Below are 25,889 nucleotides of genomic sequence, written 5' to 3'. Positions count from 1 at the left end.
ACTCTTAAAGGTTTGTTGACACTCCAACATGAGGAGAGACACGCATCCTTATAAACTGAAAAGACAGTGTTTTTGTGGAAGATGGCAGCAGCTCTGTCCTTGTGTCTAGCTCTCTCTAGTCTGACAAATGTTCTTGCTGAAGAGTGAATTGCTGGCTGTCGCTGGTAATCATTAGGTTGTCTACCAGCATCCAAAGTGCTTTTTATTTCTGCCCATTAGTTTGGTGAGAAAATGGCCGGGTATGGTCCAGCCTGTTCTCTCTTACACTCAGACTGATGCAGTAGGCAGGGCAAGCATGGGAAACATGAAAGTGTTTGAAGTATCTCTATTTATGCCAGTGGCAGTTTGGGCTTTTTTTTAAAGCATGGTGTCTATAGCATCTCTGTACACAACTGACTCCAAAGGATCTACTGCCTTTTCTGAAGAAGCAATACACACACATGTCAATATTGTGAGACTGGCGTGTAATTATCATTCAAAGGTTAAAGAGTGGATTGATCCATAGAGGTGTCAAGGGCAGATCAAAGGGATTTGGGGGAGGATCGGACCAAAAATGTTAAAAGCTGCTCACTCTCAAACACAGAGACGTCAATCTTTCAGAGAGCACCTTGATGTCCTCTGAGGAGAACCTGATCAAAGCTTTTGTAACAAAGATAGTCTCAGAAGATGATCTGACCTCAGTTGCATTCCACTTCTGTCTTTCATTTTACTTTTAGCAGTCTGCATTTACCTGGCTGAACTCCCCAGCACTGCCCCGGTTTCCGTCTTTCCTGTGTTTGCACTGCTGGTTAAACTGTCTGAATATCAATGAAGCAGTCTCACCGATGTATAACAAACACAAGAGAACAGTGATTAAAGATGACATATCTAAGCCTCACTCACTTCCTTCTCCTCTCGTCTCTTTTTCACAGGAGATCGCAGCTTACTTGATAACATTTGAAAAGCATGAAGAATGGCTAACGACATCCCCTAAAACAAGGTAAGACAATTACACTCACTGCCCTCTTTAAAACATAGGGTTTTTAAGATTTATAGTCCTGCAAGTATTACACTCAATGAGTCAAAATTTACATTTTTGTTTTTTCCTTTTTTTCTTTCCAAGGCAATTTCCCTTATGCGCGGCTCAAAATTACCTTCAAGTTTACTGTAGGATGTTTAATATTACAGGGTGCTGATGGCTGTTCAGAAAAGTTTACAGTTTGCAGATAAATTATAGAATATTAATAATGACTAATAACTGCCTTTTAGCACTCCAATTAACACAACATGCACTGCTGCAGCATCTGCTGTGAATGTTATGTTAATGTGCCTCTATCTGTCTGCACATTCACCACTCCACTGTCTAGGTCAGATGTTACACCCCCATGTTGAACAAAATGCCAAGAGCTAGTGCTATATTTGAAATAGAATAGTTTTTCCAGCATGGGACCTAATTTATTTTATTAATATATGCAGATACATATAGTGCCAATTTGCATGTCCTCCTCAGTTTTTCAGCAAATTTCAGCAAAAGCAGTTTAATGTCAGAGAATGTGTCTGTGGCAGCACTGGCTGTGATGCCATTATTTAACATACATGGTATAATGACTATTAATGGATGCAGCTGCGATAGCAACCTTTTACATTTAACAGCATTAGATACATTTCAGTATGAGTGTATTTGGATAATCTTTTTCATATTATACAGCTTTAGAGTTGGCATCTTTGGCCTCTGTTGGACTATCAAACAGAAGTGTCGCACTGTAAGACCACAAAATCTTTTCTTAGCTCCAGCATATACAGCCTACTTAAACATGATCCCTTTTGCTTAAGTTTACATGTTCATGCATTTAGAATAAGCTAATCAATGTTAAACCTTTCTTTATCTTTTTTTTTTTTTTTGAGTTTGAATTGCTGTGTTGGCATTATTAGCAAACCTCATCCGTGCGTAAGTGGACTCTGAGCTTACTGACACAGAACCGATTGCTCGCATCCCCTCCTCTCTTCCACTGCCTCGGAGGGACATTGATAATAGTCCTGCATTAAAACACTACCAATTAAAATATGTTCTCCGGTGTAATTCTAGGCCAAAAGAGCATCAGGCACACCCTTTTTTTTAAAAAAAATCAAGAATCCTTCCTTCTTCCCAAGCCACTCCTGTCTAATTTACCAAAATGAATCCAAAATCACACTTTTTTCTTTCGTGTGACCTGTGTAGTTGGCTTTACAGTCACCTTTATTTCCTCTTCAGTGTATACGCATTCTTTTATCTTGCTCTAGTACCTTAAGTGACCTTAAGGAATAAAAAAGGGATCGTAATCCAAAAAAAGGCCACGTTTTGGGGTCCTGGAGAGCTACAAATGTCACAGTACTGGCATCATCATGCACAAGACAGGCTAAAAATGACTCTTGTGTGAGATGTGAGAGACTTGTGATCCAGTGACTTTCTAGACAAATGGTCCTCAGGATAGTGATGGCCACAGTCTGTCACCACTTGCTGTATGTGATGCAGTGGTCTTAGTGTGCTCAGGGATTTCAGCCCCATGTCATCTCGTAGCACAGGTGCTGATATCTCAGATATGTCATCAGGGAGCAGCTCCTAGTGTACATCTACAGATCACCTGACAACACAATAACACATCTCATGTTTTAGAGTACCTGTCTTTTCAGCACAAGATGTGTGTGTTTACTCTGTATGTGTGTTTGCCAACAGGAGAGTCAGCGAGAAAGCTTGTGAAGTGTTTGTATTTTTCCAGATGTCAGTGGAAGAGTAGGGTGTAGTGATGGATGTCGGGGCCAGGAAAGGTTGGCGAGAGTCAAAGGATGAGGCGTATATGTGTGATTGATGGTAGCTGATTGATGGCTAGGCTCTACATGAAAGCTTTCTGTTCAAGGTCACGGGTGAAAGGTCATGCTTGGAACACCTGTGCTTAAGTGATGCCTTGTCATTTGTCATCACAAATCTTCAGGTGCGTTTCGGCGGGTGTATATGCATCTGATTGTGGGTGCACTGTGTGCATGCCTGTGTGTGGGTTGACCCCTGTGGGGAATAGGCTAAGTAGGCTAATTCTCCCCCAGCCAGGGCTTTTACTCCAGGTTAGTGGGGCATGATGGGAGGCAAAGATGAGCAGCAGGGTCATACACAGAGAAGCACAGCACTACATGGCTGCACCGCATGCATGCAACAACTCTGACACATGCAGGTCATAAAGATGGGAGTGGGCCACAGTCAGAGCTCAAGGAGCTGACACCAGCTGTTTGACCAAGGTGACACGCGATGCTGTACATGCCTTGAATAGAGATGGCATCCTGTCAACACAAGGAAGATAAAACGAAGTGGACCTGTTTCATACATGCATATCTCTGGGTTCATGCTGATGCGCATACAGTAACAGTACAGCCAGTGTTATCTTTTGCTTGGGTCTGTTTCTGTTTGTTTATCATTTCAAAATCTGAAGCATGCCAGGGGAGAATGGTGGAATGCTGAGTGATTGATGTGCTTAGCTCTAGTAATACACATTCCCTTTCAGATAGGAAGTGCAACAGTGCTTAAAATCAATACCAGTGTTCTCCCACTGACTGCTTGAACAGCACTACAGCTAATTCAGGCCGCACCTGTCAGAGCTGGGGAAATCTTTCCCTACTCGGGCCTTACACTTTAATTTACACCCACAGCCTCGCTGGCTTCCATTTCCATTAAAGGGAGAGCCTGGCATTATGGCTTTAATGAAGGCCACGGCCAGGCTGTGATTTAAGATGGCCGTTACCCCGCACCTTCACTCCACAGGAGGGAACACACTTAAAGGGACAATTAGGATTTTCCTCTACTGCATCCTTCCGGAGAGCCATACTCATTCTTTCCTTTTGGCTTTTTAAAGATGTGACCATACTGCTTCAGTTGATGGGATCTGAAGGTGCCTGTGGGAGAAAGGTAGAAACAGAAGGAAGGGAAAAGAATTGTGGTTCCAAATCTAGACAATAACATTTGATGTGACCTCATCATGGGCATAACATTGCGCTCCTGTTGAGAGCAGGCATTCATTGTCCCTCATAAATGACACAAATGTCTCCTTAAGGGGCTGTTTAGAGGTGTTTGAATGCTGACAGATGGAGTAACTATTGACTAGATGGTGTCACAGATTGGTCAGCCCAAAGAGCTAATGGACACCTGTGTGTAGTACAGAGAGAGCTTGTTATCGTGAGCATCCCCTGAACATCACATGGTTTCATGTTGAAGCAGTTGCACATTAGTGCTTCTTGTCTTCACTGTTTGTTTTATTGAACCGGTTAAAAGCAATCCGTTGCAAAACACAGCACAGAGACCGCTTTTACACCTGCTAGTCTACTGTATGCAGCGATACAGTAGACTAGCTGTAGCTGTTAGAAAGTTGAAGTGGTGGGTTGTGTCAGCTATTTGCTTTGACTTTTGCACTAGTTTGGAGCGCATACATTTACACATGTGCTTACATGACCACAGAACACACTCCTTCTCTCTTACTCACGCACACACACATACCCGAACGCACACACACGCACCCACACATTGTATATTGAAACTATCAAACAATAAGCACCAGTCCTTGGAGGGCCCTGCATTGACACTGAACCTAGCCGCCCCCACGTCCCAGCGCAATAGCCCTCTCTCCTCCCACATCCACAGCAACAGAAACAGCAGCAGCAGCACTCCAAAATGAAACCAAGTCCCTTTAGACAGCTTCCAAAGACAATGCTTTTATTAAAACCTACAGTAGTGGCGCCACCCCAGAGGCGCGGGTACACCAACAACAGAGTAGAGCAGAACTGAGAGGCAGCCTGAGATCTGCTAATGACTGTTTGTTTGCGATTGTGTATGGTGTTTGCTATTGTGTAGGGTGCCTATGAATTTGTGCATTTGTGAATTTCTGTCTGTGACTGTGGGAAAGACATAGATAGAGGGGATTGTGTTTAATGCTTATGCGTGAATTTACTCATGTGTATGCACATGATATGTGCATACACGTAAAGTTGAGAGTTCATGACTGTGCAATTATGCAGGTGTTTATGAGTATATGGAGCTACCATGTGTACATAATTACAATTGCTGAAACTGTGTGTGTTTTAAATAAAAACCACGCTAGTCCTGTATACCATGTGTGTGTCAATTTTGGAAGAGACTTGGTATCTGGGTGAGTCTGTCATTGTGAATAAAACCTCCATAGCCCTATGTGTAAGCTGTGTTTCTGTCATCAAGTTTGGCAAATGGTGTGAGGAAGTGCTGGACCTTCAGTGACTGTGTGCGTGTGTATAAGTGTTGGGGGGAGATGTGTAGGATGTGCCTGAGAAGGGCGTCTGATAGTGTTTGGTCCTAATGCTTTGTGGCACTCGTTGGCTGGCAGAGTTTCAGAGGAGAGTGGAAAAGGACAGGAGCAGCAGGAGCAAGAGAGAGAGAAAGGGAAAGGAAGAGGGTGAGGAGACAGCTAAAGAGAGATACATAAAGAAACAAAGGCATAGAAGATGAGGGGGTATTTCATTAGCTAACACTGAAATTAAGACTCTAAGACTGCGATATCATCCTGAATCAAGCTGGGGCTATTAAAAAAAAGCCCGCATGACATGTAACTGGAGAAAATGTTTAGTGAGCCACTGTAGTGGGATCACCCTCTTCTTTGTATCTGCATTTTCCGCTTCTCTTATGTTATTTTCATCCCAAATCATCATGGGAAAAACCGAGCTGTTTGCATAGTGACACTTGGTTGTCCCATTGTGTCGGGACAACACAATGGGTCATTGTACCCCACTGCTTCCACCCAGTCAACAGCCCTGACAAGGACAGGCCTTGCAGACTGGGTGAAATAAGGCCCACCTGGGAAAGCTGGGAGGACAGGAGTCAGGTGAACCCTGATAGCATAACGTAAGAGTGAATGAAAGTGAGAAAATGAAAAATGGTCATTGAAGGAAGAGTGAATATGATTGAGCGAGAGCAGTTTAGAAAATGGAAACATGTCGATAAGAGAAGCGAACAGACGAGATGGAGATGGGAGGAATAGTGATGGATGTGGTGAGGAGAAAGGGGGGGGGGGGGGCATACGCAAACAGACGAAAGAGCAGGAGAAAGATGGAATGGAGGGGGATTAAGCTGACATTGGACGAGAGAGAGAAAAAAAAGAAAAATAGAGTGGGTAAACAGCAGATAGAGATGGAGGGAGGTGAGCAATGGATTCAACTGACAGATAGAGAAAAGTCCTGTGGTTTTGGGGCATGGGAGGGAGAATGCAAACGGTCAATAGATTACAGCTAGTGTTGTGCCAAGTGCCTGGGCCTCAGACTCCAAGCCAACTTAATAGCGCCTCTTGTTGTCTGTCCTCTAAAGTAATGCCCAAGCCAAACCCAGGGAAGCAGCCTGAGCCCGAGGCTAGTGGAAATGGACAGGGGACTAGATATATGTTAGTTTGCATCCCAGCTGCTGTTTATTACCCTGGCCAGCTTGCTCACTAGAGACCATTCAAAAGAACATAGAACATCATCTAGTTTTATTGCCTTTATTCCCCCTACATGCAACAGGGCTGCTGCTGCTGCTGAAGGCCAGGAAGGGCATGATCTGTCTTTGAAATTAATCCTTTTTATTATGTGCCACTTTTTGTATGGTAATAGATATTAAAGTTTAGTACATTAAAGTTTAGAACTGTGGTAGAGGGCTCCAAGTTAGTCTTTACAAGTTGAGGATTATTGTGTAGTACAGCTAGACAAAAGCAGTATGAAAAATAAGCATGCCTAGCCTTGCTTGTTATGCCAATATGAGAAAGAGGTGGAGTGGAGGAAGGAGTCAGCCAGTAGCTGGCCACAGGAGAGAAGGGATAAATAAATAGAGGAGGAAGTTGATGTCAAGCAGGTGTTCAAGGAGAAAGTGTCAGCCAAGCGGGCCGAGATGGGGAGAAGTGCTGCCTCTGCAGCCTGATAATAAAGACTTAATTCAATTAGCGCTTCTGCACCGGTGAGCAGCGTGCAGGCTGGCTGTCGTGGAGCAGGCCATAGACACAGCTGAGCTCGCCCTCAGCCACCCAGACACATAGACGTCCAGCCCTACACCGACCCAGCACTTTCCTGTGCTCTCTCTCCCCCTGGGTCTCTCTCTCGCTCACATACACACAAAGAAGACCCAACATTATTCACACCTGAGTCACTGAGAAGTCCAGTGACTAAACCCTGCATACACATCTCTCCTACACAGACCCTGTAACTCACAACACATACACACATAGTCTTCCAGTCTTTCTTCACCCTCATCCCTCCCCATAAAGCAAACTCCCTTCAGCTCCTCTCCCTTTTCTGCCTTCATACTCTCTTTTGAACCCCCCTTTGCTCTCCACCTTCTTTTGTACTTTTTGCTTTCACGTTGTCACACTGCTGCGTTGGTGCCGAATCGCCGTATGTTGGCCAGTACGGTGAGGATTGTGACTGCAAGTCCCTATTTTCAGCCCATCATACCCTGGTGCACAGTTGGGTGCTGTCCTGTAGGCATATGGTGTAGCGGATAGCAGATCCTGGGCCTTTCGAAAACCCTTGGGGGTATTTTAAACAGCTTTCCATCCCACGCACCTCTCTATGCCATTCCCTGGAATCTGGTCTGCCACTCTCTGCTTTGGGTGCGGTCTGTGAAAGTCTGTTCATGACTTGTCACTTTATGATCCTATTGGTGTACAGTAGTAGCACCACCGAGCAAAACGCAGTCATGTCTTAAAAGCTCCCACACATACAGGAAGGTGGAGGATGGGGAAAGGAAAAACAGGAAGTGGCAGAGGAATGTGAAGAGGAGGTGGAGGAGGAGGAAAAGAAAGGACAGGACACACTGCTTCGATGATACTTTTCGCTGTTATGTAAAGAGAAGGAGAAAATAGGTCCTGGACCGTTGCCAGAGAGCATGGTGAATCACCAGCAAAGAACAGGCACGACATGAGTGTGCATAAACACACGCGCGCACACACACTGGCACACATTCTGTCCCATTTCTTCACCCCAACTGAGCTTTGCAGTACAGGAAGTACAGCAGATGATGAGTTGCCTTTTGGCACCATTAAAATGTGTAAAAACGTCAAATGGCAGGACTGACCCTTTGCACCTTCTCATCTCTTTGCAGCCACGAAAGAGCAGTAACCTGACTTGCTGTGTGCCTTACACATCAAGGCCACTAATACGCAGAGCATTCAGGTTCATAGCTCCTTTATTTACTTAAACTTTGACCTTCACCAACCAGGCTGACCTCCACAGTTTGCTTTCATCCTTTTTTTGCTTGACTATTGATTTTTATTCCTTCATTTATTTATTTGTTGTCAGTTGTTACCTAACCATGCAGAAAGCTGTTCCCTGGTGCACATGCTTCACTCACCATGAAATACTCAGGTTGTTCTTACCTGTCATAGTCTGACTGAGACACTGTTGATTCTAATGAAACATCATCATTACATTTGTAGTAGGTGGACATTCCTGCCTGCTTCGTCAGTCAGTACTTTACTCAAGGCAAGACCCTTACTTCTTTAACTACTTCATAAAAGACGAGACAGAGTGTCGGGGATGGAATGTACTGGATAACCATGTATTAATTTTGCATTAGTGAATTAATCAATTCGAATATAAGTCAATTGATAAATTATTCAAATCTTCTTGTCATGCACATTTGAGAGGAGTGGGCAGAAGGAAAGGTGAGAACCATTTCAGATTGGATTAATTAATATTCATGACATTTTTAAAATGAAGTAAGAAAAATAGCCATCAATTCAGTTAAACAGTCATATAATTAGGAGTGTTTGAGAGAGACAATTCCCACTATGATACAATTCCCTACAATAAAAAGCAAAGGGTTTGATTTGTCTTGTCTCCCTCATCTTATCATAATTTCTACAACCTTTCAAATCTTGCCGTTAAGCTGCAGCTTGACTGATAGAATTCAGAGAGAGATAAATAAATGAGAAGATGATGAATCTTCCTTATACACATCATAAGCAAAAAATAATTAACAAGCCAGTGCAAAATTCCTGCCCTCCACCTGCAACCCACGGCTGGCTTGCTGAGAAGTCAGGTATTTGTTTGCTGTATTTTTAATTTTTCATCATTCCTTGGTGTAGTCAATCATCGTCATTTTTTTCTGTTTCCTAGAGGTTAGTGCTGCGCTCTGGAGAGTTATGGAGACAGGTCAGCCAAGATTTAAAGCAGTCCCGCGCCTGACCCAAAGGAAAGCACTGCTGGATACATTAGCATGATAGCGATATGATTATGTCGGAACGGACATGAAGGGTTTCAATTATTTACAGGTGATGTGCCCGTTGAATTGGCAATGAAGTGGCTCGTAAATTATCCCCTCTGTCTAATCAAGCCTCCGGCGGAATAATGGAGCAAGTACTGATGTGGAAGAAGCTCTTTCTCGTTTCCTTTCTGTCTTCAGTATTTTGGGTGTGGATTGGCTACTTTCACAGTGGGATGATAACACTCTCCAGATGACATTGGTTGAAAGGCAAGAAATGTGCCAGCGAGCGCAGGTTTAAAACACCTCCACTTCATCACTGCTCAGTGCTTTACTGCGCTTTATGTCACCAGACAATGATACAGTGACAGCCAAGCATCAAATGTGCAGCACCAGCACCTAATGCGCACCTTGGTTTTGTGTCTGAAAGAGAGAGTATGAGAGACAGGCATATAGACACACTGAAGAGAGAGAGTGAGAAAAAGACAGACAGGTAGAAAACCAGACAGGAAAATAGAGTGATGCTGTAATGGTTGGCATGGCTCTGCTCCAACGCAGACCTCCAAACAGAGCAACACTGTTCAGACAAAACACAGCCAGCCACCAGTCACTGGCTCCTTTCTAGCATCTTCTTCAGAGGCCCGTGGCATCGAGTTCTGTTCAGCTGAATGATGGTGTATTTGATTAAAAGATATTCAATATGAGTTTATTACTCAGTTTTATGTGTCCCCAGTGAATGTGTTTGATTTCTTGTGTATCCTGCTGATATGCCGGCACGCTGCGATTGATGCAACCTACAAGCTCTAACCACAATGTTAATCTCACAGAGGTTCTCAACTGTATTGAGTAATAATAAACCTATTTAAAGGAAACAAAGACAGGGATTCGCCTTCCCCACCCACCACCATCGCAATCCATAATCACCTTAGGCGGTTTACAGTATAAGAAGAAGAGTGAGAAAAAGTAGAAATGAAAGGAGGATGGAGAGGCAAAGGGGAAGTGAGATAAAAGCGAAATGTAATGGTGAGAGAGTACCACCTACCGTTCTGGTGTCTTCTGGCAGAAGACTCATTTTGAGGGGAAGATCGGGTGGTCTGTTCACAGCTAGAGCCATAGCTGTGTTTTCCCCCTCTGTCCCTCAAGAAGTGAATAAGGGGTGACTGCACCCACAATTTGGCGATGAGAGGATTAGTGGCAAGTAGGAAGGTGGTTGGGGGCTGTTTTTTGTTTGTGTGTGCTTACTATTCCCTGCTATGCATTGTGGCAGTGGATCTGGATTTTTTTCAATCCCATGTTCTCAAAAATAGAAACATCACAAACAATATAACAAGCCAATGTGCAAGAGGAGAAGAGGGCAAAATAAGAAGCCCAATGTGTGCTGTGCTCCTGTATGTGTTCACAGTTTTATCCCAGCCTTTCTCAGACTTTCCCTGTCACCACATAACACATCCTTGGAGTCTGTTTATTCTCTGTTCCCTTTTTAATGCCTTTACAGACGGCAAATCCCCAGCAACCTCCAAAATGTCTGAACATCCCCATCTTTGCTTCTATTTCGATCGCATTTCATTTTCCTACGAACAAACACAAAGCTCACAGGGGGAGACAAAGCATTAGGGTTATTATGGGTTTAAAGCACTTAAAAGCTTCTGGCCATCCTGACACTAGGCAATGCAAGGGTCCAGAGGAGCAGGGAAACATTACGCTACAATTTTTAAAGAGAATCGAGTCCCAGATGTGTTTTCTGAAGTGTTTAGAAGGGAGCCTATGCAGGTTTATACTTTGTATGCACACGTAATAAATTTCATGCTTGCATGCAATGATTGTCCTATCTCTAGAAGCTATATGCCATGCACGTGGAACTTGTCAGTGTTGCTTGTGGCTGACAGTATTAGCTCATTGCTGTGCAACAGTCAGATTCTGTATCACAGCATCTTAGGCTGACTCTTTAGAGCTCTCTCCCCTAGGTCACACATGGAATTTAAGAGCTTTTCTGAGGCAAAGAGGTGTGACTCGCCCTGAGACTCCCCTCTCGCTCTTTCTCTGCATCTGCGTCTCCCTTCTCTCTCTCTCTCTTACTTATTTCTCCACACTTTATTTCCCCCTGCTTTGCTGCTCAACTCAAGAGTCATGGGGCGCACACTCAGTGGTAAACCAGTTTCATTTAGTATGTTTTCACATTTTTATCCAATCATAGCATGCTCAGAGGTTTCAAAAGCCGCATGACACTTTTATTGGGGCCTAATTAAGGATCTGTGATTTAATCCATGTAATTTAATAGAGATCAGTCATGGGTGTGAGGCTCTGGCTTTGTGAAAAGGAAAGCTGATACATTGCAACCCCATGCATTCTGCTACAGCGCATTAGGGTTAAAGGGCTTTTCATTAGGGCTATTATTAATGCGTGGTATGTATACGCCACCTGTTGGACAATGAGGGTGCAAAGGTCTTCATCCTTTACACACACCCTGTGGCTTCTCTGACAGTTGTAGCTACAGAGCACAGCCTCTCGGGTGGTTTTACCGCTACCAGTAGATCAGTCTGTACTCGAAGCCATCGGCTCTGTAATTGCCTCTTAGCTTTCTCGTTGTTCACATTCACATTCTTTCTGCATACACAAAAGTGGATGAAGCATTTTCACTTGTTACTTATGTTTTTCAGAGGTGTGTCTACATCACAGAATGATTGGGACTGACTGCCTTGTTATAATTGTTCAAACTACGTGTACAGTCAACACTTGAGACTATGATAAACTTTATCTTAGATTGTTATAATATCGTTAATATCGTTGCTCTCATAGAAGGACTGAAATGCAATGCTGAGAAGTGCTTTCTAAGCCTTGCAGGGAGTGGCTTGAAAAAAAGTAAGAGAGACAACTGCCTGGCATTGTTCTGTCCTTTTCAGTAGCCCTTCATAGCACTCAAGCAGCCAGTTTTGTGACACAGTGTTGAGAGGGGAGAAAGCAGAAGAGCTAAGAACGGCCCTGGTTGGCTGGAGTGAGGGATTGCGTGCTGGGAGGTGTCTAGACGGTCTGGGATAAGAGGCTAGACAGAGGGAGGAGAGGAGACTGGCAGAGTAGTCTGGGCCAGAGGGAGGCCATGTCGAGGGCATGGCTGGATGGGTGCCTTATCTAAAATCAGGTCTAGTCACCGTGGACCTCAGCTTCTGGACATTAACGGCACTGACAGTTGACAGGGAGAGCAGCCACTTCCTGGCCCAACACACCATCACTCACTTGTGCTTCAGTCAGAGACGTCTCTCTCTGTTTCCACCCTGATCTGCCATTTGACTCTATGTTGTGATCCATGTAGAAAGCAGCCCAACGGCTGAACCAGCTGAACATTTCTTTCTGCTGAATTTATAGTGTGTACATTTAAATGTATCTGCAAGATCTCGCATTGTTTTATAAAACAAACGTCTGGCAGTCAGCCTAGATATTCTCTGGGTCTTGGCTCTGTCATGCTGAAGTCACGAATTTATGGGATCTCTCGACTCTTATATGAACCAAGTTGTCTAGTTGATCCTTGGTAAATGAGGAAAAAAATTCGATGACTAACGTTTCCTATGTGTAGGGCTTGGTCTCATCTCTACCACTCATTATGCCTGAGCCCTACGACAGTTTGGAGGACGTTGGAGGCATTGCCACGTTGGCCATATGCTTTCCACAGCTCCTATCTGTCAGAATGTCAGGACATGGCGGGGGTGAGCTTTTCTGCACCAACAGAGGAGTGGAGCGCAACACTACAGGAGGCCCTCATTACCAACACACCCCACCAAAAGAGACTCAGGGATGGGCGAGAAGACATACTGAGCGATGTGTTTAGAACCAGAGGGTGAGCCATTTAAAAAGCACTCAACCCAAGCAACTGCCCCTCCCTCTCAGCAGCTCCATTATCACAGCAGAAAATGTGACACAGGATTTTTTTTTTTTAAGTAGATGCTTCAACAGATTAACAAAGTAATTAAGGCAAACAAATTGATTCGCTCAACATTTTAATTGAACTTTTGCCTTTGTGTCTCCATCTGGCCAATCCCCTCTTACCCACAGCCAAACACCTCACATGTTTATCTGAACTGCCATTAGGGAACCTATATTGTGCCCCTCACCTCTTGGGTAACAAATGATGCGGAAGCTATGGTTTTCACAACTTATTTTACACATTATAGTGTTTGCAGTATCCTTGACATGCAGCATGTTTACTTTCTAGGTTGCATATGTCATTTGGCTTTTAGTAAGGCTTTATGTCCCTCACCATTCCCAGCCCTCCATCATCGCTGAGCCATTAAATTTATATTGGGATCCTGCTTTCAGATGGTCAAGATAAAAATCAAACTTTGGGCTTGAGAATCTGTAATCTATATATCTTGAGTTAGGATGCATTAGTGGTCTGGTTGCTTCTCACGCAGGCAGTTGAAACGCTCAGTGGAGGGAGGATCCATTAGAAATCAGGGAAACTTTAAGGGACACTTTCTTTAAGACTTTTCAAGGGAGACATTATTCAAAAAGTTATCTCTGCAGGGGTAAAGCCACTTCTCAGTTGACTAACAACTATCAAAGCAACTCATCTAAATCTCTACTTTATTTTCAAAATGTTTCGGTATGGTTTTACGTAGAATTGCTCTAGCCTTTGAATAGGTTTATTTCCGATACGTATTCATGTAGAAAATTTCAGTTTAAGTTAAATGAAATGCCGTATTCCACACAGCCAAGACGACTGGATGGTCACAAATATCTCAATATGAGTATACTTTGCATTCAGCAACAGTGTTGTGTTATAATAGATCATTAGCGACCACAAGAAGACATAAATCTGTCCTACTCGTGCTATTTAGAAATGGAAACTTGGAGGCTGATACAAACAAACTGCTCATCTGTATAATTGCATTCAGGCAAGGATTTTGTGTCACAATGGTGTGACTGGTGTCTGACTGCATACTGGATAACGCAGTTTAGCATGCACCCTGCTCTTTTAGAGATGACCACAAGTTTAGGAGGTATTAGGTCCAGATAGAGAGGGTGGAGCTCATTGCAGCGCTACACAATGTCCCCTAATTAAATTGCTCAGTCCCATGTACTGTGGAAGCTAGCGGCTCGGCAGATGTAGCGCCATGTTAAACTTTATGTTGCTTGAAAATGGCTTCCGCTCCAAGTGCATTTGAGACAGAGATGGTTTGACTGTAAAATGATGTGTTTTATGGCACCGTTATCACGGCGATATTCCTTAAAGATGCAGCACTACACACTGTGGCATTCTCTGTCTGCAGGAAGGAGCAAATTGATATGAACAGATCAACAGAGCTATGCCCTTCTGGACGTCCTTGGCACCATACTTGGCCCTAAAATTGATTTCTCTCCATATCTCCTATGCCAAAAAACTCTCATTCAGAGATTTTATACTCCCACTGCTGACACATTTTGTTCAGGTTTGGAGAGGATGTACTGTTGGAATGTCATTCATTTCCTCCCACATTTTTTTTCCACACTTTTGAAGTAACCTAATAGTCTCACGGTGTATTTGATAGTGGTATTCATCAGTTTTGTGTATGTGTATGTTCATGTTCATGCATGTGTGAGAACTCTCAGTATATAAATTGCCAGGAGCAAAGAGATTGCTTTTGATTTAATGGCTATTGTGCTTGACTTTGTGTGTGTTCCACTGTAGTAGTGTGTCCTTCCTTTGCCTCTGTTGTAGCAGGTAAACTCTCTCTGCCCAACATTATTTACACATACACGTACTTACGCCGAAGTGGCACACACACACACACACAGGCACGCACAAATACACATACTGCCTTGGCTATGCTCCATTAAGTGGCCAGTGTCTTAAACAGGATGCTGACGTAAATGCCGGGGTTGGGAATATAGGACAGATTGTGTATACGCGTGTGTGTTTGAGTGTGCGTGTGTCTATGTTTGTGTGTCTCTGGTCTCAGTTTTATTCTCAGTGTCCTTATTGTCTCTCCCAGTGGACCCCCTCCACACACACCCTCTTCTCTGTGTTTGTGGCCTGCTGAATTCTATTGATCAGGCTGTGAAAGCTTGAATGGCTAAAGAGGAGAACAGAGAGAAGCAGAGTAAATGGTATTTTGGAGCCCATGTGTGTTCTTCAAATGATGTGTGTATATGGTTATGGATTTAATTGGTGAGCCAATTAAAAGAAAAGATACAACAAATATTCCAGAGTAGCAGAGATATTTGTTTTCTTTATTATCATTGGTGATTTACTACTAATGTTGCTATGGACACTTGGAGTTGTGTAAACTGCCTCTACGGATTGCTCTTTTTACCGAAGAACTGAATGGAGATTTCTAACCAGACCATATGGCATTAAGACCTATTTCATAAACTTTCCAGTCAACTAACAGGTTCTAACAGAGGCACACACTGCATGAACACAACAAGCTTAAATAACTGCAGGTGAAACTGCAGGAGAAAGGTCACCTGTCGTTGCTGTTACAGATGGCCAACTACAGTTGAGTTTTACAGTTTGAGCAACTTTGCTGTTCTGTGTGCTTTTTAAAGGTTGAAAAACGGAAAAGCAGAAGTGTAAATGCAAGCAGTTGGCATGTTCATGCAGTGGGAGGTGTGAATGGAGGTTTCCTACCACAGAGACAAACTGCTACTGTTCAGACCCTCCCTCAGGGCCACAGCATCGTCGACTTCTAGCTTCTCGTATCACAACACAATAGAAAAATTTGTACTATCAGCATGGTTTATTGGTTTATTGGTTGTTGTTGCTGAGAGGCTGAAATTCCTCAGACAGATCCAGTGAACCGCTTTAATCTGAAGTCTCAGACCATCAGAATACTTGTTCTTTTAAATAAAATAGTTGAACAAAAGATAGTTATAGGCATGAATTAATGCTAAATTGTGTTACGCTGTCTTGGTGTGCTATGATGATTGAATAAGACCAGATTTATTTCTGTTACTGAATTTGGTAGCCTGTTCTTAATTTGCGGATGCTTCTGCTGGCATTATTTCCGGCAATTCCCCTGTTAGGGGGCAAGGTCAATGCTAATCAGTGCTTATATAATGTATTTGCATGATCATATGGGCTTTCCATCTTAATGACACTAACGGAAAATGCTATCTCATACTTCGCTTCGAATATCCAATCAATGCACAAATGGCATCCTCTGTAGTAATTAAGAAAGCCTTGACACATGGCTAATGTTGTTATCACGCTGTTTAAACCACTGGGTGACCATTTGTGTCTTGTTGATAGGGACATTGACATCCTGGAAGGCACTGTTCCCATCAAGAAAGAAATGCATTATGGGACAATCGCTAAAGATTCATTAATTAATAGCATAGATTTTGTCTTGATGAAAAACTAGCTGAGAAATGCTGGAATCTAAATCATGGCAAAAAAATGTACCCCAGACTCAGAGACAGTTTGTGTGCTTGTCATGTAATATACACGCCATGTAACGAGCAGCAATGACCATAATCTGACTCAGTCTTGACTCTCGTGTTTGTTATGTGTAACACAGACTTCTTCTTCTCACTTTTTTAAATTCAAAAAAAAAGCCACACTTTCTTTTTTTCGTCTCCCTTCTACCCTAAGGTCCAACAAATGGTGAATGAGGTGCAAAACAAAGAGTTCTTTGAAGAACAAAGTGAACCTGCCACATACAACGACTGCCTGGAGACAAATCCTATCCCCTAGATTGCATGCTTTCAAGACAGGAGAGAGAAAAGCATCCCTAACAACAAAATGATATAAATTACCACTGTTATGGTCTATACGGTTCAATTTAATGTGCTTGTAATGATAAATTATTTTGGTTATGAATCTAAAGTGGACCTGAGTGCAGTCGGAGCAGCAGGACTGTTAGAACAATTGCAGCTGTCTCCCAGGGCTGTGGCCATTAGTCAATAAATTAGAAAGTAATTAGTTTCTGCTTCTGTGGCTCTATTTGAAGCGCTTCACACAGGTGTAATGAAAATTTATTGGAGCTGTTGATCCGGAGGAGAAAAGAAAAGTAGGGGATTTGTAGCGTGTGATTGTAATGTAGGATTTCCATCTGCCTTTCTTATTTTTTGCTTGCAGTGTGACTGGTAAGGTTAGCCTCGATGACCAGTACAGTAACATTTTGTCAACTTGACAATAGGCTAGCAACTATAAAAACTTTTTAGAATATTTTGAGTTTGAGATTTTAAATTAGTCAAGTGCTTAACATAGCAAAGTAAAAGACATTTTTTCTTTGCTGGAATCTAACAATGTGTACTATGCTCACACAAGCCTATGAGGAAGACAGCTATATCACTGGGATATCTGTTTCATTTTAATTCTCTGTGCTTTCTGGCCAGCAGGCGTCTCATCACCCTTTGTTGTTCGCACAGCACTTTCATTTTTTCCAGTGTCATCTGACGCACTGTCTCTGTCCTCTTACTCGCTCATAAAAAGAGGGAGAAAGTCAGGCTTCAGCCATCAGGTTTACCCTAATTGAACAGCTTCACATTTCTCTTTCATGCCATTGTGTGTGGATCAAGGCAGTCACATGAAGCTTTTTGTTGGCAGACAACATCAAGGCTATTTGTTTTGTCTGGCGGAATGTAAGGTCAACAGGAGAGGGAGGACAGAAATTGGAAAACATTCGCACAAGTGCGATGTTAATGAATGGCATGAAAGACAGTGGGAGGGAGCTGCCGCTGCAGCATATGGGTAGAAAGAAAAATTAGAGGTGAAAGAGAGATGAGGCAGAGAGAGGAGGTAGTGACGAGATGAAGAAACAGGCGTGAAGTTTTGAAGGCAGCAGAGAGAGAGAGAGACAGAATGAAAAAGAACAGAGAGGACAAGGAGTGGAACAGAGACAGGATGGACGGATGGATAAGGACAATCAGGCAGATTGGTCCCAGCCCAGGCTATGGCCAATTAGAATAAAATTAGCTGGACCTTGGCAAAGGCTAGGGCGCACAGTAGGGCATGGAGGGAAGGGAGGGGAAGTGGGGGAGGGGCAAAGGGGGAGAATATCCCGGTGATTAAAACCAAATGATTAGTGGTGTGCAAGGCAGAGGGCTAGAGAACCAGGGTCACCTGAGCCTGGAGGGAGAGAGAAGGTCTAATAGTAATGAGACCAACCTTCTCTCTCCTCGTCATCGCCCTCCTCCTCTCACCACCCCTTACCTTCTTTTTTCTTGTTCACACTCCCATTTCTCTCCCGTAACCATTTTTTGTTCCTAAACTACTCTGGATTTACACATTCTACCATTTTCTGTCTCCCAGTGTCCCTTCCCCTGTCTGCACCTCACAGTCTTCCTGTAGTAAACCCTGTTACTATCTATCACTGTCTCTTGCCTTTAGCCAAAGCATACACTAATGCAATTGTAGGAAGACGCAATTTAGCTTTCTGTGATAAGCAAAGATTTATGAGTAGTTTACCTTTTTTAATCACTATTGCAGATCTGCAGACATATGGTAATAGAAGAATTGAGCTACTACATAAACTCAACACAATAATGGCGTTTATTAGAGATTATATATGTGCTGCTGCTTTAGTTTGAAACAACAGTTGGGCCCAAATGCAAAGTAGGAATCCTGTTTGTGTATTTTGGCTCACTATTCTGTTTTCGACTCTGTATAACAATAATTTTAGGAATCCCCAAAAATGTGACCATCAGGGTGTGAGACACCTCACATAAAAGGAGTAGCTGCAACAACTGGATGCTAATATTTTTTTACCCATTAGAAAAGATAAATGGATTTTTACCACATGACTAAGACTTTAGTATAGACACCAAGCTTAAGACCAGTTTGGTCAGTGTTTTAAAGTGTAGTAAGCTTCAGGATCAGGTTTTTTAAACAGTCTTTATACTAAACAAAGTGGAGATACTCTTGTCATGACAGTTAGAGGTTTAGAAATTATTACCATCATTATTATTATATCATTATAATAAGTCTTCTCTTGGAGGACTTTAGACAGCCTCTCATGTCTTTCTCAGTTTTTTCCCACTGAGGAAACCTTTGCAAGAGAAAACTCTAGAGAAGCAGCAGAGCACTTAATCAGCTTCTTATTGTGACATGTGCCGTGGTAGAGATATCATTGTGTCTATTTCCAACAAAGCAGCCAAGGTAACATCAATACGCTATGAGTCAACAGGTAATCATGCAGAACGTGCAGCGAGGTCTGCAGATGAGATGAGAGAAATCCAGCTCCTAGATGCTGTTCTAAGCTCCAACTTGCCTTAATTACAAACCTACTTGCAACCTTCTCTAAATTGCATTTGCTTTACAGTGAGCATATTCTTATCTTGCAGAGACTTTTTTTTTCAAGAGCAAAGAGCTAATGTTTCAGTTTAACTTAAGTATCATCTGCCCTCCTCACACCCTTCACTTTTTAAATCTTTTCCTTTTTTGTTCTTTCACAATCAATTTCTGTACTTTCTGTATCTTTCTCAGTCTCCGTTGTAGTAGATATCCCTCTGCAGAGAGGGCGAGTACAGTAGGTCTGTCAGCCCTGGAGGACTGAGAGAGATCAGAAGACATGTCAGAAGTCTGGTGGGTCTTTTCCACCTAGACCCCACTCAGGTATGTGGATAAAACCTAAAGAGAAAACGCAAATACAGCCCGAGGTCCACACCACAGGTCTGTAGCCAGGGGAGACAGGAATGCCCCCTGACTGCAGTCAGACAGACATCCTTGAATAAAGAGCGATATCCACAGGGTGGATTGCCATGTAGAAAGAATGTAATTCTGTGTGTGTTCCACAGTACTATGCGAAGAAACATGGGTAGCTGTATGCACAGTGGGAGAGAGAGAGAGAGGTAATAAATGGACAGTGTACTATATGTGACCATTGTTTGAGTTGCCAAAGTGCTTTGTTGTTGGCCAGTGATTATCTGTGCTACAGAACACTATGATGAGTTTTCAGTTTAAAGAACATGGTAGAGGAGGAAAAGTGGGCAAATAAAGGTCTTTCCTGTTGGCTACGTGTGATGACTTAGCCAAGCCAGAAGACTTATAGCACAGTCTCAAACATAAGGCCGGGGGACCTGGATCACTTTGAAACCAAAAAGTAGAAGTAGAATGAAACAATTGGTGGCTGCACCAGAGCCCCCAATGTATTGTACTGTATTACAGTGCCCCTGAATGGCCTCCGGTCGGAGGTGAGCAGTGGCAATTTTAGCTGGCTCCTGACAGTGGACAGGAGGCCTGGTCAACTGGACGACAGTGAGGGTCACAGGTTCCCCTGGGGAGGAGATATCCCAAAGGGGGTGGGCAGATGGGGTCTGGAATGAGAGTGTTCTCAGACAGGTGGATGGTTGTCACCCTTATTTTGCCACCGCCAGCAAGCAGGTGGCCTCTCCCTCCTCCTCTTCCACTCAAGGGTCACCTTGACATGGCACTGCTTCCCCATGGGTCCCATCCCTTCATATACACTCTATACACACACACACACACACACACACACACACACACACACACACACTTGTGCTCACACAGACACGCCAATGGTTCTCTGCTCCTCTCAGTCAACCCCAGCACCTGGGGACTGGGAGTGTAAACAGTCCCTCTCAAGGTTGAACCCAGGTGTTTCATTTCCATTAAGGCCCTCATCACATTCACAGCCTCCTCCCTCTGACTTTGGTCATAACACAGACGAAATAGTCATTAAATTTTAGATTACCTTCTCTTTGCCTTTGTAGATGTTGAGATGCACAGGGTCTATTTTAAATGTCTTTCTATGAAATAATTATCTCCCAACTCTTTGCACTCGACGTCTTCAAAAGAGGATGTTCCATTGATGATTTTTGCCCTACATCATAGCTTTGCTCTTGCCGCAACTCTAAAACCCAATATAGCGTAATTAAACTAACACAGTGACATCAATAAAGACAGAAGTGCTCTGTAATTACAGTCTGTGCTAGGACATCATAAGCAGGCAGTGTCATCACCCTAACGAAGGAAATAAATCGATGGCAGACGGACAAAGCCCCGCTTTACAATCCCCTTCTCCTCTGACACACAAAGCCAACCATAAACACGAGTAAGGCAAGAGTTTAATGGCAATCTTAAAGTTGCGGAGGCCACTAGCTTGTCTTTACTGCTCCTGCCCTGCAATACAATGGGTGCCTTGACACTTTAACCACTGCCTTACTCTCCTTCATTAGCTGGGCTTCTCTCTGTTTCTCCTCTAAGCCTGCCTTTTCCCTTTCCCTCCTCTTCTCTGTGGTGTCTAGTCTCCTCATCCTCTGGAGACACATGAGTGGCAGGCCTTCCCCTTAATAACTGTGTATTCCAATTCTGACACAGTTGCACACAAACAGACACACAGATATAAATACACACAAACACGCGGAAAAAAAAAAAGTTGCACGATTCAAGATTGGCATTCCCACGTTGCTGCTTCCTGCAGAGAACCATGTGGACAGCAAGGCTAAATGTCAGAGAAAGATAGTCCACACGCACACACACATATACGCAGGGTCGCTCCCACAATCCGTACAGACAAGACGCCGCACACCGATAGTGTTTGGAGTGTGAGGCTAAATGTCAAGGGATGATGTAAATTCTCATGATTGCTTCCAGAAGTAGTTTATCACAATGCCAACGATGGCAAGATCAGTGTCTCATTGTCCTCGAAGAGCAGGACAGTAGCACTCCAGCACAAGTAGTAGACAGTGTTTGTGTTTCTGCAATCAGTAGCACTTTACAGCTTGGTCATATCATGATTACTGAGTAGTGACGGTTTGATAACAGAGTTTTAAAGAAAATGATTAGTACCCTGTAATTAATAAAGTAACCAGGAATTAGCAAAAGGGTATACCTGGCTAATATAGAAAGAAACTGATCTAACAGGGTGGTAAGGGGCCAGAAATAAAGACTGAACATCTAATCATGTCAAAAAACATTTAAATAAAGTGTTGAAGCATACAAGTATAGCAGTATTTTTGAAACAACTACTAACTATAAAAATAATGCTAGTTAAAGATTGAGATTTGAATGTTTTGATATATCATGCCACAATACAACCTTCAAAAACACATAAAAATCATATCAAAATCATCAGTCAAAGGAAGAAATTACTATGTATCATATATAATATAATGTGGCTTTCTTTTTATTCCAAACATCCCCTTTTTGTTAAAAAGTAGTACTGCTGTATTTGTTTAGTGATGTAAGTTTTTGTTACTTTGTTATTTTTTGTTAGTTTCTGATTCTTTTTAGTTTCTGTGTAATAACCATAAATCAGAGCTGCAGAATGCTAGCTGTTGCTTTCTGTCAATGTTAGTATTTTATACTAACATTGCTTTCTTATTATTACTTTGGTAATTGCATGGGTTAACCGAACTATTACCTCTTTATTATCAATCTATCGCTATAGTATTTCAGTTCTATTACCAAGCTGTAGTGTCAAGTGTTGCCCAGAAATCTATAATAATATTTCTTCTCAGCGTCTGTTCTCTGCATCAAGGTTTCCAGCTGAGATTAGTCTGGGCTATATCCAAGCGTGTTACATGCAAACACGAGGGAGTGTATGGACCCGACCCAAGACTCAAATCAGAAATAGGGATGCCTGCCATAGTTGAGTTTGTATAAAAATTCTTTAAACATCCAGAGTAGTCTCAGGGCGACAGTAGTGCATCTTTCTTAGCCTTCTTTCCCCCTACACATCATTTGTTAAAATGAACCAATGCTAAATATGCCATTTACAAGAAATACGAGTAACTAGTGAGTTGTAAAGTTGTGTATACCACTAAATGTACGTATCACATCAATTAGTAAAACATATTTAATTCAGGAGTGTGTCTCCCTGTTGCCCTGCATTATATGCGGCACGCAGCCAGAAACAAACTCTAGTCATTCTGGGCTGTTGCCTGGACTCCCCACCCTAACTTGCTGCCTACTTGCTGAGGTGACTGATGAGCAGACTCACTGGTGTGTCAAATATGTGGGAAATAGTCAATCAGCTAGGCCGGTGTGACAAGCCTGTGTATTTCTGTGGTTTGGAAATGCTGTTTCAAAAAAGTGTGTGAAAGTCATGCTCGGTGCCAGACTGAGGATAAACATTTTATGGTTCTGGAATAGGAGAGTTACGCCTCTTCCTTCTCTGGAAGGTATGGTTAGATGCTAATTTTATCTATAGTTAGTCGACCCCAAGCTGCGTGGTATTTATTGCGCACTTGTACTACTAGGGCAGCCGTGCTCGAGTGTATTTCTGTCTGTCTGTAAATTTGTGTGTGTGCATTGTGTAGCTGATTTTTTTTTTTTTTTTTTTTTTTACATAAATGAGAAAAAGATGGGAAGAAAGGAAAAAGATTATGTTTTGGACTGGATAATTTATGGAGGAGATACTGTTGATGTGATTTAGTGTGTGGGTGCTCCATGGGCCACTGAACATGGAAAATGAGAAGGCAGAGGTGGCCATGATTAGAGGTGTGCCTTGTTGACTACTTTATGAGTGTATTCAGATGTGTGTGTACATGTGCACATCGATGGCTGTAGGAACTTATAGTTGAACGGCCAAAGGTAAACATAGGAGGACACACACAGTCTGTCATCTTCATTGTCTGGGTAATAACTGTCAGTGTTGGTGTGTATTACCAGGAGAAGCTAAGTTGACTTTTCTCGTGCTTTGCTCAGTCATACTGTGTGTGTTTTTGTATTTATGAGATTATGTGTGAGGTCCTCGCCCCAGCTGATGTATCTGAGTGATCTCAGACATGTGTTAGGGGCCAAGATGAAGGGTCATCATATATAAACACACCCAGGGAAATAGAGTGCGAGAGAGCGTTGGGGCCCGTGGGACCACTTGACTAACACTCTCACCCATGAAATCATATAGTACCCAACATGTTTCTTCTGTTTGCCTCCATTCAGCTGCTGGAGAAACAGATTATTTGGTCTTTGAATAACATCAACAGAACATGTCAGAAATAAAATTGCAAAGAGTCCACAGGACTTGTGGCAGTAGACAAGAATAAGAATCAAAACGCCAGGGTTCATTTATCCATCTCCTTAAGCCGCTTAGTTCAATCAGGGTTGCAGCAGCAAAGCAGAGGATCCCAGACATCTATGTTCCCCACAACTTCTTCAATCTCCTCCTCGTTTTATGTTTTGGCTTGTCGTCTATGATGATAGGTGTGGGAAGGGTACATGGAAAGCATATAGACTAACCAAGTACACAGATACGTGGCTTCAGGTTTTCTAGTCATGTATATATTTTCACCAACCCACAGATAATTCTGTTCTGCATTTTTCATTACTAGTTTTTCCTTAGTGTTACATTTTAGTTTCCTATTCAGTTTAGTTCGAGTTAGTATCCAGAGTGTATTTGCTTGTTTCAGTTCTTATTGTTTAAAAAAACATTTAGCTTCAGTTTAGTTTCTGTTAGTTTAAAGAGTTTTTTCATTGTTATTCGAGTGGCACTTTTAGTGGCAGTTTTGCATTTTTTACTGTCATTAGTAAAGAATAGTACAAAATATTAGTTCATTAGGGCTTTTTTCAGAAGTTTATTTTTCATTTTTATTTCAGTTAACTAAAGTGTTTTTCATACATAGATTTTTAGTTTAGTTGTATTTAACCAACCAGAACATTTTTGACACGGGAGAACCTGCTAAAAAACACGGCGCTCTGGAGAATATATTTATTAGAATATTATAATGTCTAATCAATTTGTATTCAAGTATATCTCTTTGTTTTGACTTTGAGAGAAGAATATGGTCAATCTGTTTAAGCCGGATCCTCTACTTGCACATTTTCATAGTCTGCAAAATGAATGTTGACACACTCTGAAATCCAGTGTGGATTTCTATGCTTCACAATCATTAGTGTTTAGTTATGCATTTCCATGAGGATTGTCTGCGTATTAGGCCATGCCTGGACAGCAGTCCAACTACAGCAGACCTGTTTACAGTGCTGGTTTGTTATTCGTGATAGACATTTTAACAGCGTAGCATCCTTAGTATCAGTAGGAATATAGATGCTAAGGATTATAGGCATCTCAAACTATTTGTTTTCCTTTGTCAAAAAGCAGAATCGGCTAGCAATTGTCCTACTTATGTCTATTTTTTTCCTTTACTTTGTTTAACCAACCAAGGTGCAGTACAATCACTGAGCACAAATGCTCTTTTTTATGCTACACACAGTTGCACACATTCACAGTTGGAGGCTTCCCAATGCAACTGCAGTTTGATCTCATGGCCAGCTAAGCAGCTTTAATCTGTTTTGTACAAAGTTGGATCATACTGATTGTCCCACACACTGCTCTCCTGCAGCTGTGCAAAGGCTAGTCAAAGCTCAGTTTGATGATCAATACATTAAGTGATTGCAGAGCATTTGTTACATTTAGGGGAAAAACAATCAGTGAACAGTACTTGTAATTGCCAACAACTAAACAAGAGCAACCAGCATGTATTATCTTTCAGTTTGGCTGTTGTGAGGAGAAATCATGTTGGAATTTTCATTCCGGTTGACATGCAGTACACTCTTACCACAGTTCTTTATGATATGGCTCAAAGAATTTAAACACAGACATTTGCTTTTTTTAAAGTAAGTAGCTTATCTTTATGTTTTTAATCTTTTTGTGGACAACAGCTCTCCCTGCTTAGTTAAAAAGCACAACAGTTCCATTCAATATTCACTGAAGCTCTTAGTTTGACCACTGAATTTGCTGGGAATCATGACTCTGTATTTACCCATTTACACTTGTCATTTTCTGTTTTGTCTCATATAAAGATCAGACTCCCTTGATGC

The 25,889-nt window shown here is 42.4% G+C and overlaps 1 protein-coding gene across 12 annotated transcripts in view; it reads left to right on the top strand.

Moving 5' to 3' along the window:
* Positions 1-25,889, top strand: part of camta1a (calmodulin binding transcription activator 1a) — a 282,069-nt gene that overhangs the window by 121,566 nt on the left and 134,614 nt on the right. For all 12 annotated transcript variants that reach the window (XM_063463290.1, XM_063463296.1, XM_063463292.1 and 9 more), the window contains one exon: positions 912-979. In XM_063463290.1, the coding sequence (XP_063319360.1) occupies positions 912-979 (68 nt within the window). The remainder of the gene's footprint in view (positions 1-911; positions 980-25,889) is intronic.

Source organism: Pelmatolapia mariae, linkage group LG20, assembly GCF_036321145.2.
Source record: "Pelmatolapia mariae isolate MD_Pm_ZW linkage group LG20, Pm_UMD_F_2, whole genome shotgun sequence".
NCBI classification, from domain to species: domain Eukaryota; kingdom Metazoa; phylum Chordata; class Actinopteri; order Cichliformes; family Cichlidae; genus Pelmatolapia; species Pelmatolapia mariae.
This window is presented reverse-complemented; position numbering and strand designations above follow the sequence as displayed.